At 43.8% G+C, this 19,930-nt stretch overlaps 1 protein-coding gene across 1 annotated transcript in view; it reads right to left on the bottom strand.

Moving 5' to 3' along the window:
* Window positions 1–19,930, bottom strand: part of scfd2 (sec1 family domain containing 2) — a 68,611-nt gene that overhangs the window by 11,956 nt on the left and 36,725 nt on the right. Inside the window, exons 3-5 of the mRNA XM_056276819.1 lie at window positions 15,178–15,230; window positions 14,552–14,697; window positions 2,589–2,723 (exon numbers count right to left, since the gene is read on the bottom strand). Coding sequence (XP_056132794.1) covers window positions 2,589–2,723; window positions 14,552–14,697; window positions 15,178–15,230 — 334 coding nt within the window. The remainder of the gene's footprint in view (window positions 1–2,588; window positions 2,724–14,551; window positions 14,698–15,177; window positions 15,231–19,930) is intronic.

Raw genomic sequence — 19,930 nt, forward strand, 5'->3', positions numbered from 1 at the left:
AGGTTTGTGTCAATAATTCTGTGGACCAGAATTATTGACACAAACCTTTGTGTCAATGACAACTTTTGCCTGTGTTGAGCAAAGTGTGGGCACAGTGCAGTGCGCCGCTCGGTGAGCTCAGTGTGCTGTTACGAATACCCGTGCGGCCAATAGAAATGAGGCAAACAGCCAGGCACGGAAGGCAAAATGGAGGAAAAGATACTACAAAATATAATAAATAATGTCCATCCATCCATCCTTTATCCAAGCCACTTATCCCAATTGGGGTCATGGGATGTTGGAGCCTATCTCAGCAGTCATTGGGTGGCAGGCCCAATTAAATAATAAAATAAATCTACTAGTACTACTTTCGGCTGCTCCTGTTAGGGGTCGCCACAGTGGATCGTCCGTTTCCATTTCTTCCTGACCTTTGCATCTTCCTCTGTCACACCAGCCACCTGCATGTCCTCCCTCATCACATCCATAAACCTCCTCTTTGGCCTTCCTATTTTCCTCTCCCCTGGCAGCTCCATATTCAGCATCTTTCTCCCAATATACCCAGCATCTCTCCTCCACACATGTCCAAGCCATCTCAATCTTGCCTCTCTTGCTTTGTCTCCAAACTGTCCAACCTGAGCTGTCCCTCTAATATACTCATTCCTAATCCTGTCCTTTTTCGTCACTCCCAATGAAAATTTTTAGCGTCTTAGCACTTAAATAATAAAATAAATAATAATAACGTTATATGTTGTACTGAAATCCACTGGATGTGTTACAGGTTACATTTAAGTGAAATGTGTGGCAGTGCCATGTTTGTTCAGGAAAACACAAAGTTGAATGTTCAAATGTAAGCAACACCATCATGTTGTATATTTAATTTGTTACAGTCAGAATGAGGAACATCTGATGAAAATAAAACATGATTTCAAAGTCATTGTTAGAACTGTAATGGTATTATCAAGTACTCATATCAGTAATCAGTATCGGCAAGTACCCAAATGGAAGTACTTGTACTTGGTCGGAAAAAAAGGGGCATCAGTGCATCCCTAATAAATAGTGTTATCAAACTTGATAATAATTAGATAAATCAGCACTGAGGTAAGACCATTTCTCTTTTTAGTCAAGGCAGTCAAGTTCTCCACTGAAGGGCTGCCATTGTTCATAAGTTTGAAACGGTGTGCAGTTATTTTGTGTATTAATGCTTTCTTAAACAGTGTACTGAATTTGGTGTCAACTGCTAAAGGGGTTTATTTTTTTTGAGGAAAAAGAAACAAACCCAAAACCTGTTTTAAAAAAAGTTGCAAGATAGAAACTCTGGTTTAGTGTTCTAGTGGGACTCTAGTGTGTTTGAAATGGACTCTAGTTGCTCTAGTGCGTCATTTAATTCTAGTGCTCCCATCTGGTTGACTACTGTGTAGAAATTGAAGTGAAATGAATTGAAGGAAAACAAAAACAACAAACCAGCACAAATAGAGCAAACGGTGTTGTCTTTCATCTTCGCAAAGAACTCTTGACAGCCCCACAACAGGACTTTCAATTTGCCAATTAGCCTTCTTGTGATGATCCTAGATTAAGTGTGGACATGTGAAGCCTGTCAAATCAGGTCTAATTTAAGAATCTGAAAAAGGCACTTCATTCTCCATACTACTTTTACAATGGAGACATCAAGCTGGGTTCAGACTAGATGATATTGTTTTCTTTCAACAATGATCCCCATGTCAGATTAGGCAATCATAGGGCCATAAATTCTTGCTGTGTCTTGGCCGGGAGATTGACATCGCTACAAGTATGACCCTGACCAGTCATCGGACACTGCCTTTCACGATCTTGCCTGAGTTCATAGGTCGTCGGGGAGGAGGGTCAAGAAATTGGCAATCATGGCTACAGAAACACTATATGTGATGCTGGCCTCTTGTGTTCCGAAAAGAAAAAGAAAAGGAGGAAAAAATGATTGTGGACGCTGTTGCGGCTAGTGCTACTGGGGAACAATAACCTAGCATAGCTTAACCAGCTCCTCACTGGGTTGTTGGAATCGTCAGAAAGGCAGGGGGGTATTGTTACCACTGTTCAATGAACCTTTACTTGGTTTCATCGTTCCACCTGACAGCAGCAATAGCAGCATCGCTTTCTCTTTGCCATGTTTACGTATGTGCATTAGAGAGCACACTGTCATCCTATTGGTCAACATCAAGGAACACATCATAGGAGATGTCAGACTAGGCAGGAAAATACAAAAACTTCTGACATGCTAGACTTTTTGTCATGGTGTTGTGGGGCATCCCAGATATCACTCATCACTGTTCTTTGATTATGTCACACTACACAGGGTAAAGATGCCCGTTTGTCGTTCCCGACGTTCATAATCGGGCCCAATGATGGAAATTTGTTGGTGACGACAAATTCGTGTCAAAATCAGGCTGAACTCGTGTAGTTTGATCCTGGCATTAGACAGTTAGGTTGGAGGCATGACAGAGTAAGCCTGACAGAGTCAGCCTGTGCTTCACTTTTGTGAGACTGCCTACTTAAGTGAGAATGTGTTGTGTGTGTGTGTGTGTGTGTGTGTGTGTGTGTGTGTGTGTGTGTATGTGTGTGTATGCAAAGAAACTGACCTTCATGAACATGCTAAATCCAGTCTTGAGCAGGTCCGTTAGGCCCCCTGACATGTGCTCTATGTCAGGGCATTCAACTCTGTCAGGGTTGAAGACTTCCTCCAGGACCTGGCGCAGGAAGGGACGGTAGGTCGCCTGCACAACACAACACACACGAATGCAACTCACAATGTTGGAACATTTCAGCACTGCCACTAAGTTTTTAATCAATTTACCAAAACCTGTGATGTAATAATTTCACTTTACTGTCACAGTAAGATAGGGTCACATTTTGCTGCACATTCAACTGCACAGGGATGTATATATTTGCACTAGATTATATGATAAATGAGCAATAAAAGCAGCGCTCATCTGATCGTCTATTGTGTTCTGTTGTCTGAACGTCTCCATGGGGCTGTGCCTGAGTTTTTGGCAACAGTGTGTGTTATATAGAGCAAGTACTTGTGAGACTCTCTGTGAGTAAATCAACGGTCATCAGTGTGGGAGACAATATGGGAGCGTTATAAACAGCTCTGTTCCACTTGGCAGGATTGACCAGAAATAAAGAGGTACACTGATTCATCTCAGTTGCCTACTTGTTATCTGACTGCTGAGTGTGGATGAAAATAGCCTTCTGGGTAAGCATATGCAAGTGTTTTGTTTATCGTTTTTAGTGGGATACAGCTTATTTAAAGAGGTGGCTATTTTCCAGACTTCAGTGGCCCAACATTTCCTCTCCCTTTTCTCCCCAGCTGTATTCGGCCAAATACCTCACTCTTCCGAGCCGTCCTGGTCGCAGCTCCACCCCCTATGCCGATCTGGGGAGGCTGCAGACTACCACATGCCTCCTTCGATACATGTGGCATTGCCGGCTGCTTCTTTTCACCTGACAGTGAGGAGTTTCACCAGGGGGATGTAGCACATGGGAGGATCACGCTATTCCCCCTGCCCCCCCGAACAGACACCCCAATTGACCAGGACACATAGCCACATCTGACTTCCCACCCGCAGACACGGCCAATTGTGTCTGTAGGGACGCCTGATCAAGCCGGAGGTAACACGGGGATTCGTAGGCAAAGGAATAGACCGCTACGCTACCCGGACAACCCAATGGTCCAACATTTGAGGATGACTTGTCACTCAAGAAGAGAAACAAGAAAGCAAATATATCCATTTGTGATGTTTCACCAAAAACCTGCAGCCACTTGCTGAAAATGAATAGGAGATTCACCTACAGGGCTTCACCTTGCTATTAACATAATCCTCATTATTATGTTCAAAGATTATTTACAAGAAAATGTAGCCTCACGTCCGGGTAGCTTAGCGGTCTATTCCGTTGCCTACCAACATGGGGATTGTGAGTTCAAATCCCCACGTTACCTCGGCTTGGTCGGGTGTCCCTACAGACACAATTGGCCACGTCTCTGGGTTCGGAAGCTGAATGTGTCCTGGTTGCTGCACTAGCACCTCCTCTGGTTGGTCGGGGCACCTGTTCAGGGGGGAAGGGGAACTGGGGCAGGGGGATAGCGTGATCCGCTCACGCGCTACGTCCCCCTGGCAAAACTCCTCACTCTCAGATGAAAAGAAGCGGCTGGCGACTCCACATGTATCAGAGGAGGCATGTGGTAGTCTGTAGCCCTCCCCGGAGAGGGGGTGGAGCAGTGACCGGGACGGCTTGGTAGAGTGGGGTAATTGGCCAAGTACAATTGGGGAGAAAAAGGGGGGGAAAAATCCAAAAAAGAAAAAGAAAATGTAGCCTCATGTTCAGAAAGCGGTTCTGGGTGGGTTTCAACAGTACTCACCATGATAGGGCATGGGGATATATTTGATTTAGTATTATTCATAATTGTTGTATTATTTAAAGTGTGATGCCGTGCTAGTGTTTTTCTCCGTGTGGTGTATAACTGATTGTGATTTATGCATGAAATGCTCTGAAACCACCTGAAATAGCCTTGTTATTGTTCATGGTATGCATGCAGAGCTGTGAGGGCCACTTGGGACTGGGGAACGAAATTTGAACAAACTGTCAGCATGACATGACCTGACATGTCTCTCCAAAACACTCAACCAGGCCTGGCAGGCTTCGTCATGATGCCCAGCTTAGACAAGAGCAATATTTCATTACATGATGCCATCAGTTTTACAATGATAAGACCTCCCTGCACCTTTGTCAAGGCATCAATTCCTTGTGATGTTGTATTAGTGTTTCATGGCGAACAAAGATAAAAACCTCCATATATGTGACAGAGAGGCAGCTTGTTCTGCCCGGTCAGCAGCCGCTACAGAGCCAACCATTTATAGACCTCAAGGTAGCCTGATCAAGAATTCAAGATGGAATTTTGCAAGAATGAAATTTTGACGTCTGAGAGGAAAAAAAACAGACCCCTAATAACGCTTGGCAGAGCTTTATGTAAATACTCTGAATAGCTGAACGCTTAAAACAGACAGCCTAGTTGCGTTCCGTAATGAACTATATCTATAATATCTGCGCACATACTGCACACACACATTCACACATGGACGCACCCCTTCAAACACACGTACATGCACAGACACAACAACACCCCCTTCACACAAGGCATGAACAAGGGAGAGAGGGAGGGGGTTTGTTGAAACATTTCACATCAATAAAACATTTCGTTTGAGTCTTGTCCAAGTGCCATCCCGACAACCAGTATCAACACAGCTCGAAAACTCCACCCACACCACCTGCCTCCACTTAATTCAAGTGTGAAACATGCACACACACACACACACACACACACACACACACACACACACACACACACACACACACACACACACACCGTTTCCCAAATGTGAACACTGATATGTGGTATTGCCCACTCCTCACTTCTGACATCAGTGAGTCCTGTCCTTGTCATCCTAACTGGAAGCCCCCTCAGTCTCCTGCCCCTCAAAACTCTCAGCAGTTGCCATATTTGGTCCAAGGGAAGCCTGCTTTTTTATATTATTATGTAAGTTAGAAATTAAATGAAACCATCAGGTCATATCGCGCATATTAACCAAGAGGTAAACACAGTAGACACACACACACACACACACACACACACACACACACACACACACACACACACACACACACACCAAGCTCAGTAATGGTATGTTAGCAGTAGACACGCATATTCCATTTCCATCATCCAGCCTAGATGCACTCAAGGCTGAAAACAACAAAACTATACTATGACAAACACCCACACAAGAGAAAAACATGGTAGTTACTCATCAGATCATAATTTTGGCAGCAGTGCCAGACCCCTGTGATGTAACACCCCCCTTACAGGTACCGATTTCCCTGCAGAATTTCCTGCATATAGAGGTAACAATTAACAACAATTAACTATCAACAACACACAATATCGTCAATATCAACACCAGTATCAACAATATCAACAAAGTGTCATCATAGCAAATTGTGTATAATGTCAAGATTTAAAAGAACCTCCACAAATGTCTTGATGCATGCTCAACAACCCCGGTAAGAAAATCAAAGAACCTTCTTTGAACCTGCACAAATATTTGGTTGGTTTTGTATCGGCAGCTACAGGATCTGAGCTCCGCTCTGGTTAATTCAAACTCTGTTGTCAAACACGGTTTCCATTCAGTTTTGCAACAATGTGTTCGAAGCGCAATGGGCACAAAAGATGAAGGCGCCCAAAAATGGATGTCCTCAGTGTGTGATAATGGTGGGAAGATGACCCATGCTGACACAAAGAAGTCAGGAAAGGTGTCTCGATGGCTAGATAGTTCTGAGGAAGGACGAAGTAGAGCAGTGGGAGAACATTACGTAACACACAGCGGATGTCTTGGCAACGCTCTGTTCAAATGCCCTTGGCCTTCTGCTTGGCGAACTGGGAAAGGTGCACTTATGTGTTCCTCACACATCTTACGTCTGTCTGTGTATGAACAGGTAGACTCAGGTGAATTGTTTTTTGTTTTTTTTTTGGTACCGACATTCCTCTGTCAATAACGCAACGTCTCCCTCTCATTGCTTCTCTTTTTTTTACCCAAACTTTTAATTGAGAGCAATGGCGAGAGCTCTAGTGGTCACAGAATGCTCCTCAGACCAGGAGGATGTCTTTGCCCCCCCGTCCGGGAAGATAACATGCACAATAGATACCATGCCCCCCGTCTCCCGCTGTCTCCTCTGAGGAAGGCTCTGTCAGTCAGCAGGACCTCTTTTCTTTATCTATTCTGAGAAATGCAACAGGGCTCAATTAAATCACAGCACGAATGGTACAGCGTCCACGCTGCTATGCACAAAGCACACATGGCTGCTGTCAGTGGCTCTGGTCAATTGTAGGGGTGCTGAATTACCAAAGAGAGAGAGAGAAAGCTGAATTGTGAGGCAGCCATTGAAAAATAAGACATTGTAATAATGTTCTGTTTTTTATAATTATATGGCCATTTGCATTTGTAATACTATTACATTAGTACACAGTACACTGACTAAACAGAAGCTTTGATGATAAACTACACATATGATTTGCTTTGCAGTACTCATTAACATACACATGCAAAAAAATATAAAATGGTCTCTTGCTCTCTCTCACTCTTACTCTGACACGTGCGTGCACACATGCACACACACACATGCACACGCACACACACAAAGCATCATATCATGTTCTGCTGAAAGAGACAATTCTCTGAATCATGCAATGTTCCCGTGTTTTACTCCTTGCCCCTCTATCCTCCCATTTCCCAAAAACCTTGGGACTGTAACTACAGTTAGACTAAGTATCCAGAGTCTTGGGGGGGGGGGGTATAACCGGTAACACAGACTGTTTTCCTGTCCCAAATATGAGTAAGCATGTATTTATCACTGACATTGGCTCAGCATTGAAGAAAAAAAAAAAGAAAAAAAAAAGAAAAAGAAAAAAAGATGGCCATTTCATGCTGCAAGAGGAAGAACATCAGAGTCCACCACGAGGGAAAAAAAATCTAAACCAACAACCTTATTTACTTTGCCAGGACATGAAGAGGAAGGCTCTACATGTTGGGGATGAGTTATATAAAGTGGCTTTAGAACGTATTCACCCCCACTGATTATTTCTTCTTGGGCTGTGCTGCAAAGTCAACAAAGAACCAAAAAAAAAAAAAAACTGGAGAAAGTTAGAAAAAGACTGCCTGGGCTTTGAACCTTCTCAGGGCAATATACAGTTCACTGTAACAAAAATATGGCACAACCCAAATGCTACCAAAAAAAGACAACTGTTGTAGAAATGACCGGTGGAGAGGCCAGCTACAACAGTTGGAGGGTTGCAGAGCTCATTGGCTGACACAGGAGAAACTATTCAGAAATCAACAAGATCGTCGGCACTGCACAGATTCAACCTCTTTGGCAGAGTGGTTAAGGGGAGGCAACTTCTGAGAAAGGCCAGTGTTAAGTCATGTCTGGGGTGTGCTAAAAGCCAAGTGCCAAAAAAAAAAAAAAAAAAACCGGAGACCTTCTATAGAAGAAGATTTTGTGGTCTGACAAGACTACAGCTAAGCTCTTTGGTGTGGAAGAAAAGCAAAGTACCTTACACCCAAGTAATGCCATTCCTACTGTCAAGCAAAGTCCAGACTTAAATGAAACTGATATTTGTGGTACGACTTTCTAAACACTGCTGTCCGTCAATGCTCTCCATCTCATTTGGCAAGGCTGTCACACATTTGCTTTGAGTAAAGGGAATAAATTCCAAAATTTAGTTTTTACATTATACAAAGCTTATATTGAAGTACCCGAGAACACTAACAGCTCTAACTGCTGCAACAGGCATTTCTGAAAGAGAGATAATTTTTCACTTTTGAACAAGAAATGTAACAGAAAAAAAAAGAAAATAAGAAAGCTCCATAAATGTGCTGAATTTATTGTGTTAATGAAGGAAGAAAATAAGATTTTGATGCATTAAAATTTGGAGCTGTAACAGGAACAAAATGTGAAATAAACTGTGCAATTGGGGGAGTACTTTGAAAGTAAGTTGTTATTAAGGCAACGAAAATGGAAGGCAAGTTGACCCAAAGTCATCAGCTTTATTTGTAAAAGCGATGCATGCTGGGAAAGGTCATGAGAGAAGACCGTCTGAGTTCTCTTAACAACAGACAGAAACTCGCAGAAATCATACTGCACTCCTTTTCTAAGACGCTGTATTCATAAATCAACAAGGACAGAGACACTAAGTTCTGTGCTAAGTGAAATATGATCGGTCTCACACACACACACACACACACACACACAGACACACACACACACACACACACACACGAAGCTGACAAGCAACTTGCTGGATATAAAAATATTCAGTACTATTTTTCCCCTTTCATTGAAAGTAACCACTGCAGTCCCGGCTGACAATACCAAAATGACCATGGCCTCTAGAGGAGACTGTTTACATTTGCTAACCCCTGCTTCCTGGCTCTTCATCCTCTCATCACCAATCAAATCAGGCCCAAGGACAGTGGCACTGAAATGGTTTTCAACATTGTCTGCTGCCCCAAAGAGATGCTGTCCACCAATCATTTGGACAAATTCATCAGATGCCCATTCCTTTCCAGAACCATACAGATTCACCACCCTCAATTCATTGAGAATGAAGATGGCGCTGTACTATAGCGACTCGCTACGAGCTACCCTCGCTCTGTTGTTTGTTTTCGTGTTATATGTCGCTTTTGTTGCTCAAAATACGTCTTGTACAATTACCTATGACCACCAGGCGTTACTTGACATAAGATTAGACTTTACCAACAGCTGGAAGCCATGGGACTTGCAGAGAGATTACCTACAACAAACAGGTACCACCATGGAGTAATGGCTGCCAACAGCACGATAAAAGAGGTGGCGACCTGGTGAGGCCATGACAGGCCCCCAATTCCCAGAATACTGCTGTCTAATGTCCAGTCCCTCAACAACAAGCTGCACGAACTTCACTGCGGGATAAGCTCTAAAAGGGACATGAAGGACTGTTTTGTTTTTTGTTTGGATTTTCCCCCCATTTTTCTTCCCAGTTGTACTTGGCCAATTACCCCACTCTTCCAAGCAGTCCTCAGTCACTGCTCCACCCCCTCTGCTGATCCGGGGAGGGCTGCAGACTACCACATGCCTCCTCAGATACATGTGGCGTCACCAGCCGCTTCTTTTCACCTGACAGTGAGGAGTTTTGCCAGGGGGACGTAGCGCGTGTGAGGATCATGCTATTCTCTCCTGTTCCCCCTCCCCCTGAACAGGCACCCCGACCAACCAGAAGAGGTACTAGTGCAACGACCAGGACACATACCTGCATCGGCTTCCCACCCACAGACATGGCCAATTGTGTCTGTAGGGACGCCCAACCAAGCCCGAGGTAACACAGGGATTCAAACTGGCGATCCCCGTGTTGGTAGGCAACGGAGTAGACCATTATGCCACCGGGACGCCTTGGACATGAAGGACTGTTGCGTGTTCTGCTTTACAGAGACTTCGCTGGGCCCTAATGCACCTGATAGAGCTATTCAACTGCAGGGGTTTTCAGTGCACCACATGGACCATTCCATGACCATTACTGGCAAGGTAAAGGTGTCATGCCTTCGCCAGGAGCTATGATGTCATTCACCTGTGTGTCTAGTCATCTGCCTTTGTCATTATCCCCAATGTAATTCACCTGTGTCTAATTCTCCCTCCCTTTGTGTATTTAGTCAGTGTGCTCCCTGCTTCCTTCGTTGCATGCGTACCAGCCGACGGCTGGTACGCATGCAACTTGCACCCTGAGGCCATTTCATTTGTGGCGGGGGACTTTAATCACTGTAACCTGAAATTTGTGCTACCAAAATTTTACCAACATGTCACCTGCCCAACCAGAGGCAATAAGACTCTCAACCACTGTTACCCCACAATCAAGGCAGCTCACAGGTCTATCCCATGACCTCACTTTGGGAAATCCGACCACCTGTCAGTGCTCTTGCTTCCTGGCTACAAGCAGAAAGTGAAGTGCATGCAGCCCATTGTGAGAACAGTGCAGTGCTGGACTACAGAACACAGATCCAAACTTCAGGGATGTTTTGAATCAACAGACTGGTCAATCTTCAAGGATTCAGCCTCGAGTTTGGATGAGTATGTTGAATTGGTCACTGGCTATGTTAGATTCTGTGTGGATAACTGTATCCCTGTATGGTCTATTCATTCCTACCCAAAACAGAAGCCCTGGATTATCACTGCTTTTAAACCGGGGGACAAGGAATGCTACAAAAAAAATCCAGGTATGACTTAAGAAGAGCCACCAAAGTCACTAAAAGACAGTATAGGGACAAACTGGAAAATGACTACAATGGCTGTGGCTCACGGTGCATGGGGAGGGGGCTGCAGGTGATTACGGACTATAAATCTAAACCCAGTGTGGCTATCAACACTTCTCTCTCTTATGTTCATCTCTCCCGGATGAACTTAATTTTTTTTTTGGAATTTCCTCCCCTTTTCTCTCCAGTTGTATCCGGCCACTTACTCCACTCTTCTGAGCCGTCCCGGTTGCTGCTCCACCCCTTTGCTGTTCCAGGGAGGGCTGCAGACTACCACATGCCTCCTCTGATACATTTGGAATCACCAGCTGACTCCTTTCACCTGACAGTGAGGAGTTTTGCCAGGGGGATGTAGCATGTGGGCAGGGATCACGCTATTGTCCCCAGTTCCCCCTCCTCCCTAACAGACTGATCAGAGGAGGCGCTAGTGCAGCGACCAGGACACGTCCAGCTTCCCACCTGCAGACACAGCTAATTGTGTTTGTAGGGACGCCCGACCAAGCTGGAGGTAACCTGGGGATTCAAACCGATGATCCCCATGTTGGTAGGCAATGGAATAGACTGCTATGCTACCCGGACGCCCTCAAACTTAACAATTTTTATGTCCACTATGAAGCTCACAACTTGGACCCAGTGACAGCAGCACAGTGCCCGCCTGATGAAGTCGATCTTCAGATGACAGAGGCTGATGTGGGTTAAACCTTTTTTTTTTGTGTGTGGAATTTTCCCCCTTTTTGTCCCGAATTGTACTTGGCCAATTACCCCACTCTTCCCAGCTGTCCCAGTCGCTGCGCCACCTCCTCTGCTGATCTGGGGAGTGCTGCAGACTACCACATGCCTCCTCTAATACATGTGGAGTTGCCAGCTGCTTATTTTCACCTGACAGTGTGGGGTTTCACCAGGGGGACATAGCGCGTGGGAGGATCACACTATTCCCCCCGAACAGGCGCCCCGACCAACCAGAGGAGGCGCTAGTGCAGCGACCAGGAACCATCCACATCTGGCTTTCCACCTGTAGACATGACCAATTGTGTCTGTAGGGATGCCAGACCAAGCCACGGGGATTCAAACTGGCAATCCCCGTGTTTGTAGGCAACGGGATAGACCGCCACACTAACCGGATGCCTCAAACATTTAAAAAAAAAAAATTCCTCCTTTTTCTCCCCAATTTATCTGGCCAATTACCCCACTCTTCTGAGCCGTCCCGGTCGCTGCCCCACCCCCTCGGCCGAGCCGGGGAGGGCTGCAGATGCGAGGTTCTAAGGACAGGATGTTGTGTTGCTGTAAAGCCCCTTGAGGCAAATTTGTGATATTGGGCTATACAAATAAAATTGACTTTACATGCCTCTTCTGATACACGTGGAGTCGCCAGCAGCTTCTTTTCACCTGACCGTGAGGAGTTTTGCCGAGGAGACGTAGCGTGGGGGAGGATCACGCTATCCCCCCCAGTTCCCCCTCCCCCCTGACAGGCACCCCAACTGACCAGAGGAGGCGCTAGTGCAGCAACCAGGACATATACCCACATCTGGCTTTCCACCCGCAGACATGGCCAATTGTGTCTGTAGGGATGCCTGACCAAGCCGGAGTTAACACGGGGATTCAAACCAGGATCCCGTGTTGGTAGGCAATGGAATAGACCGCTACGCTACCCAGACGCCGGGTTAAACTTTTAAAAGGGTTAAGGCTCCTAAAGCTGATGGCCCAGATGGGATCCCTTCCTGTGTCCTCAAGGCATGTTACACTCTGCTATCTCAGGGTTTTACTGACATTTTTAACCTGCCCCTGTCAGTGCGTGTAGTTCCACTGTTTTAAGAAAACCACCATTGCGTCCATGCCTAACAAACCACCTGTCTCTTGCCTTAATGGTTACCGACCCGTTGCTTTGACATTTGTTATTATGAAGTGTCTGGAAAGATTAGTTATATTTAAAATGTAACATTCCTGTTAAACGTGACCCATAGTTTGCCTACTGTTCAAACAGATCTGTAGATGATGCTATCTCACCTGCCCTGCATACTGCTTTAGTGCACCTTGAAAAGGTGTATAACTATGTCAGAATGTTGTTTATTGATTACAGCTCTGCTTTTAATACACTGTACCATCCAAACCGGTGTTGAAACTCAGAGGTCTTGATCTGGGCAACTCTATCTTTAATTGGCTATTTGATTTCCTGACAGGCCGGCCCAAGACTGTGAGAATAGGTAAAACATACTCATCTACATTAGTTCTTAGGACTGGCGCACCTCAGGGCTGTTGTCTCAGTCCCCTATTGTACAGTTTGTTTACATACGACAACAACAGCATCATTAAATTTGCAGATGACACTACAGTGATTAGACTAATAAGTGACCGTAATGAAAGGGCCTATGGGAGGGAAGTGGAAGATTTAACCATATGGTGCCATGATAACAACCTCTCTCTAAATGTAAATACGACAAGAAATCACTGTTGACTTTAGAAAGATCAGAGAAACCCACATTACTATTTCCATCAATGGGTCATTTGTTGAAATTGTGGACGGTTGTAGATTTCTCAGTTTACGCATCACAGACACTCTCACATGGTCTCTCAACACCAACTGCATCCTGAAGAAGGCACAGCAGAGACTTAAATTTCTGAGGCATTGCAAGAGTTTTGGTCGATTCCATTATCCAAACTGCTTATCCTGCTCTCAGGGTCGGAGGATGCTGGAGCCTATCCCAGCAGTCATTGGGCGGCAGGCGGGGAGATATCCTGGACAGGCCGCCACGCCATCACAGGGCCCAAGAGTTTTGATACAAGTACCAAAACTCTTATGAACTTTGATCGCAGTACCATTGAGAGTGTCTTGACAGGCTGTACCACAGTGTGGTTTGGGAACATGACTGCTCAGGACTGCAGACTGCTCCAAAATGACTGTAAAGACAGCAGCAAAAATCATTGTCATGGGAACTACCACGACTTCATAATATTTACACCACTCACCACAAAAGGAAAGCTCAAAACATCATTAAGGACATCAGCCACTCTGCTCATTTTCTGTTCTTGCTCCTTCCATCTAAAAAATGTTGCCGGAGAATCAAATCACACACCACCCGTCTCAGTAATAGTATCTTTCCGCAGGCAGTCAGGGTGCTGAACAGCTGACACACCCACATGCACCTTAAATTGTTGCATTATCGTATAATGTATGAATTCATTTTGTACATAGTATTGTAGGTCTGTAGTGTTTTTTTTTGGGATGGTGTGTCTTTGTCGTTGTGTCCATTCTGTTTAGGTAGAGAGAGCCAGAGCACAAGAATTTCATTGTTATCTAGATACACATGACAAAGTTGAACTTGAACTTGAGTAGCTCCTGTGTTACATAAGCTCAAGGATACGTGGCTCTCATCCCAACAGTGAGTTGTATAACTGTGTGACACAAAGAGTTGATGGACAAAAGAGAGGGCAGGTTGGGATCAAGACCCACTGTTCTAATTCTTTACCAGTCTTGGTGCCACATAAATGGCAAAAGACAATCACTTGTACTACATTGCTTTCTTCTTTTCTTACACTGGCCGTGGAATACTGATGTGTGATGTTAAGCAAAGCGGTGTGGGTGGTGACAATCTGTGTCTGTGTGTCTAAACCAAACATCAGGCATGTTTGACTTGTCCAGTGGGTGAAACACCTTGCAGAGGACAGGTGAGTGAGAGAGAGAGAGAGAGAGAGAGAGTGTGTGTGTGTTAGACCTGGTGAATCCCATCACTGGCGGTGTAGACAGAGCGCAGCTGCTTGAGGTGGTCTCTGGTTTGGCTTAAGCCGCGGAGGGTCTCAAACACTTTCTCTACAGCAGAATGGGCTCGCTCCATGGTCACTTCCTCTGGGCTCACACACCCTAAAAAGACAGAAACACATGGGGACTAGGCTTAACAGGTGCTACATACGCAGCACAAGAACATACAAGCTAACTTAGCTTATGCTTGAATTAGTAAGACATTGTACCTGTGTGGTGTCACACTGTTAAGGAGTTGGCAGGGATAGCTGAACTCATATTTTGAGGAACCAAAAGGGGGCGGATAAGGAAGGCGGCCCTTGTGCTTTTAACTACCTTCTTCCTCAGGTCTCAATGTTCATAACAGGGATGAATTTGCACATATTGTGGAGAGTTGTCCTAGCCATCAAGGCTGAGTTGAACATAAATAAGTAAACATTCTGCACACGTTCTGATATCTGCAAATGAGAGATGCTGTCAGATTAACATGACATCTTGACCTTGAGCTAACCCGAACCCTATTTCTAGCATGAATCTTATTGTAGGAATGATAAGACAGCCCGAGGACTTCATGACAAATGTTGATATGAGAACATCTCTCACTTGAAGAAATGAGAACCACATTCTGCACAGTGCTGCAGTCAGAGGAGGTTTCTCTAAGACAACAGGTGAAACAGTGCTTCACCAAAAAACAAACACAAGACATAACATGCATATCACATAAAACATCTTTGGCATCTTTAGATGCCAACATTTCATTAGAATGACTATTTCCTTTGTGAATCAAACAAAAAAAAGTCACTTAAAAAAATGTCGTGGGTATTGTGCAACACAGCGCCCTCTTCAGGTGACAGAGCAGCGTTCTGCCTCACTCACCCAATTTAAGTGAACGTAAGTTGACGTAGTACCTTACACGTTGTTGATCGGAGAGTTATGGTTTATGACGTTTTAATGCCCACCCAGTGAAACAGTGCTTCACCCAGTCTTTACCCGACCTGAAAATGACTGACACCCCTCTAACCAATAAGAGAACACTAGTTCAGCCTTTCCGATCCTTGACTTGTCCTCCAATCTTCATACCTTTTGGTATTCGAAGCGCGGTGAAAGATAAGATAAGAAAGCTAAGAAAAAGAGATTAGACGAAGATAAATTAGTGATTACTTTAGTAGTTTTTGGTGGTTCTTGTATATATACACTACCGTTCAAAAGTTTGGGATCACATTGAAATGTCCATATTTTTGAAGGAAAAGCACTGTACTTTTCAATGAAGATAACTTTAAACTAGTCTTAACTTCAAAGAAATACACTCTATACATTGCTAATGTGGTAAATGACTATTCTAGCTGCAAATGTCTGGTTTTTGGTGCAATATCTACATAGGTGTATAGAGGCCCATTTCAAGCAACTATCACTCCAGTGTTCTAATGGTACAATGTGTTTGCTCATTGGCTCAGAAGGCTAATTGATGATTAGAAAACCCTTGTGCAATCATGTTCACACATCTGAAAACAGTTTAGCTCGTTACAGAAGCTACAAAACTGACCTTCCTTTGAGCAGATTGAGTTTCTGGAGCATCACATTTGTGGGGTCAATTAAACGCTCAAAATGGCCAGAAAAAGAGAACTTTCATCTGAAACTCGACAGTCTATTCTTGTTCTTAGAAATGAAGGCTATTCCATGCGAGAAATTGCTAAGAAATTGAAGATTTCCTACACCGGTGTGTACTACTCCCTTCAGAGGACAGCACAAACAGGCTCTAACCAGAGTAGAAAAAGAAGTGGGAGGCCGCGTTGCACAACTGAGCAAGAAGATAAGTACATTAGAGTCTCTAGTTTGAGAAACAGATGCCTCACAGGTCCCCAACTGGCATCTTCATTAAATAGTACCCGCAAAACACCAGTGTCAACATCTACAGTGAAGAGGCGGCTGCGGGATTCTGGGCTTCAGGGCAGAGTGGCAAAGAAAAAGCCATATCTGAGACTGACCAATAAAAGAAAAAGATTAAGATGGGCAAAAGAACACAGACATTGGACAGAGGAAGACTGGAAAAAAGTGTTGTGGACGGATGAATCCAAGTTTGAGGTGTTTGGATCACAAAGAAGAACGTTTGTGAGACGCAGAACAAATGAAAAGATGCTGGAAGAATGCCTGACGCCATCTGTTAAGCATGGTGGAGGTAATGTGATGGTCTGGGGTTGCTTTGGTGCTGGTAAGTTGGGAGATTTGTACAGGGTAAAAGGGATTCTGAATAAGGAAGGCTATCACTCCATTTTGCAACGCCATGCCATACCCAGTGGACAGCGCTTGATTGGAGCCAATTTCATCCTACAACAGGACAATGACCCTAAACACACCTCCAAATTGTGCAAGAACTATTTAGAGCAGAAGCAGGCAGCTGGTATTCTATCGGTAATGGAGTGGCCAGCGCAGTCACCAGATCTGAACCCCATTGAGCTGTTGTGGGAGCAGCTTGACCGTATGGTACGCAAGAAGTGCCCATCCAACCAATCCAACTTGTGGGAGCTGCTTCTGGAAGCGTGGGGTGCAATTTCTCCAGATTACCTCAACAAATTAACAGCTAGAATGCCAAAGGTCTGCAATGCTGTAATTGCTGCAAATGGAGGATTCTTTGACGAAAGCAAAGTTTGATGTAAAAAAAATCTTATTTCAAATACAAATCATTATTTCTAACCTTGTCAATGTCTTGACTCTATTTTCTATTCATTTCACAACATATGGTGGTGAATAAGTGTGACTTTTCATGGAAAACACAAAATTGTTTGGGTGATCCCAAACTTTTGAACGGTAGTGTATATATATATATATATATATATATATATATATAGTAAATATTATAATAATCTGTTCAGATCTTTATTTTTCAACTTTATTGTTCATCTTTACATTTGCATTTTTTTTCTTGACCTCGTGTAGTAGCCCTGTACTGTAGGCTAACGTTAGTTGTTCTAACTAGCTTAGCTAGTTAGCTACTAGGTTAGCTAGCTCCTGTCCTGTCTTTTGCAATTTTTGCAAAGAATTATGATGAATGCAAACATCGTGGGCTGGATCCTATGGGAATCTTTTCACACATGAACATATTCACTGCTGTCATAAATCCAAGTAAGTCCTTGTCTATTAACCTGAAATGTCTGTATTTATTTATTTTTTAATTAGTGCATCAAATAGAAATGCCTGTTTGGACAGAGATTGTTATATTAGTCATATGACTTGAATAAAAGGCCATGAACATATGCTGGGTTTATGTTTTTCAGGCTACACTTCTGTTTGCAGTACAGTCCAGTCCAGCTCAGCTCCCCATTCTCATATGAAGCACAATCCAGACCAGCTAAGTGCCTTCCCATTGCTCTCAGCATTATCCTACCAGAGAACCAACAGCTCTTACCATGGGTAAATACTATTGTTTCAAATTAATTTCATTATGCAAAAAAAAGAAGTGACCAAGGCACTCTTGAGGAAGAAACAAATAAAAAGCCTTTATTAATGTGCTAATACTACATGACTCAAGTGAAAATGTAAAAAACACACCAATGCATTGTGGCAGCACTGGCCTTCATCAGGGTGACTTAATTTTATTATGATTCTAATCTATCTAAGATGAAGAGTTGTTTACTCGAACTAATCTATATATTTTATGTCTGTATTTGCAGCACAGAAGCACCAGAAGACCAGCAGACCCTTCCTTGTGCCCTCCTCCCTGTCAGATAATCCACTACTGTCAGAAGTCCAAGTAACTCCTAACCTGAAGTGTCTGTTTGATTGATTGTTTTTTAAATTATTGCGCCAAATGGAAATGCCTACATCAAAGGACAGAGATTGTTATGTCAGTCATGTCTTTTGAATAAAAGGTTATTGACATAATATGCTGGGATTTATCTGTTTAACGATTTGTTATTTTTACACATACAGTGAGGGATGTTTTAAAAATATAATAGGGGGGTTGGTTGGGTGCTTGCGTCCCCAAAATTTTGGTCAGCAGCCGCCACTGGCTGCAGTGCATCATTATCAACAAACAGGAAGGGCACTGGCGATACAATGGGATGGTATTCACCACAGTAATGAAACCCATGGCGATTATGCACGGCTCTTCCTGAAAGTGAGAAGACATTTTGTGTGTGATGTGGAAATGTGTCACTGTGGTGCCGAGTTTCATTGCAAAAGTGAAATTTTCAATATAATGAAACATTTGCTTCCTTTCACTAATCAAATAATGTTCACTAAAGAGCAGACAGGATTAGTGAAAAATTGCTGAATTGCTTTAACCTGTGACAAAACTTGATGGGTCCTAATTATGGAGCAGTAAAGTGTTCCACCCCATCTGACCCAAGTCTGTCAAGTATGTTTTAAGGAAGTATGTCAAAGAAAATGCCAGACAAGTAACTGTGCAGGGGCATGTCCAAAATTAACGTTCATTCAGCATACCATTCAAAACAACTGAAACATATTCATGCATAAAAATGTAACCTGAGGTGGTAGCTAATGCATGCAGAAAAATGTTCATGTCTGCCAAAAAAAAAGGCTGAGATGAAACATGTGTTCTTGTTTGCAGGTAATTTTCTCAGCTGGGTGTAGACTCAACCCAATTATGATGGCAAAGGCATGGGGGAGGAGGACAACAGTGCCTTTATTCCAGGAGAAAATCCTGCTGCCTAATCAAAAGCTAATGTTCCCTCCTCTTTAAAAAAAGTGCCTTGGGTAGCAAAGATTTGGTGGCAATGAACCCAAGATGACAGACCAGAAGAAGAGAGAAAGAATAAGAGATAAAGAGAGTCAGAGAGACAGACCGAGAGAGAGATAGAGTCAGAGAGGGGAGTGAGCAAGCAGAAGCCGAGAGACACTGAAATAGAGCAGGAGAGACGGGGAGGCTTTAGCCATGCCCGGTCCACAGTATTGCTGGCAAAGTAGGTTGAGTTGGCACCAGTATTGACTTCTCACTTTGCTGAGAAATGTAATTATCATTAGCGAAAAGGCTGAGGGTATTATAGCCCCATATTAAAACAAAAACCTATATCAGCACAGCTGTCTCGGTGAGGAAAACACCTGCAAACGGGAACATTGATGACTACATCATTAATGTTGCCAAAAAGCAGGCTTAAATAACAGACCTTTATTATAAGACAACTATTATATACGTTTTTCAAAGCTTGCTGCCACTAGTCTGTGACTGACAGAATGAGGCTTTGAGCTGCCACTTCCTCCTCATCAGGAGCTGGGTACCCAATAAGTAGATTAAGCCACAGGAGCCACTTCCTGTCTGGCCCCTGTGGCCCACTCTATGATATAACTGTCTAATTACTAGTATTACCATACACTGGCTCTGACCTCAGACCTCAGTTTC

The sequence above is a fragment of the Lampris incognitus genome, chromosome 3 (assembly GCF_029633865.1).
Source record: "Lampris incognitus isolate fLamInc1 chromosome 3, fLamInc1.hap2, whole genome shotgun sequence".
Classification (NCBI taxonomy): domain Eukaryota; kingdom Metazoa; phylum Chordata; class Actinopteri; order Lampriformes; family Lampridae; genus Lampris; species Lampris incognitus.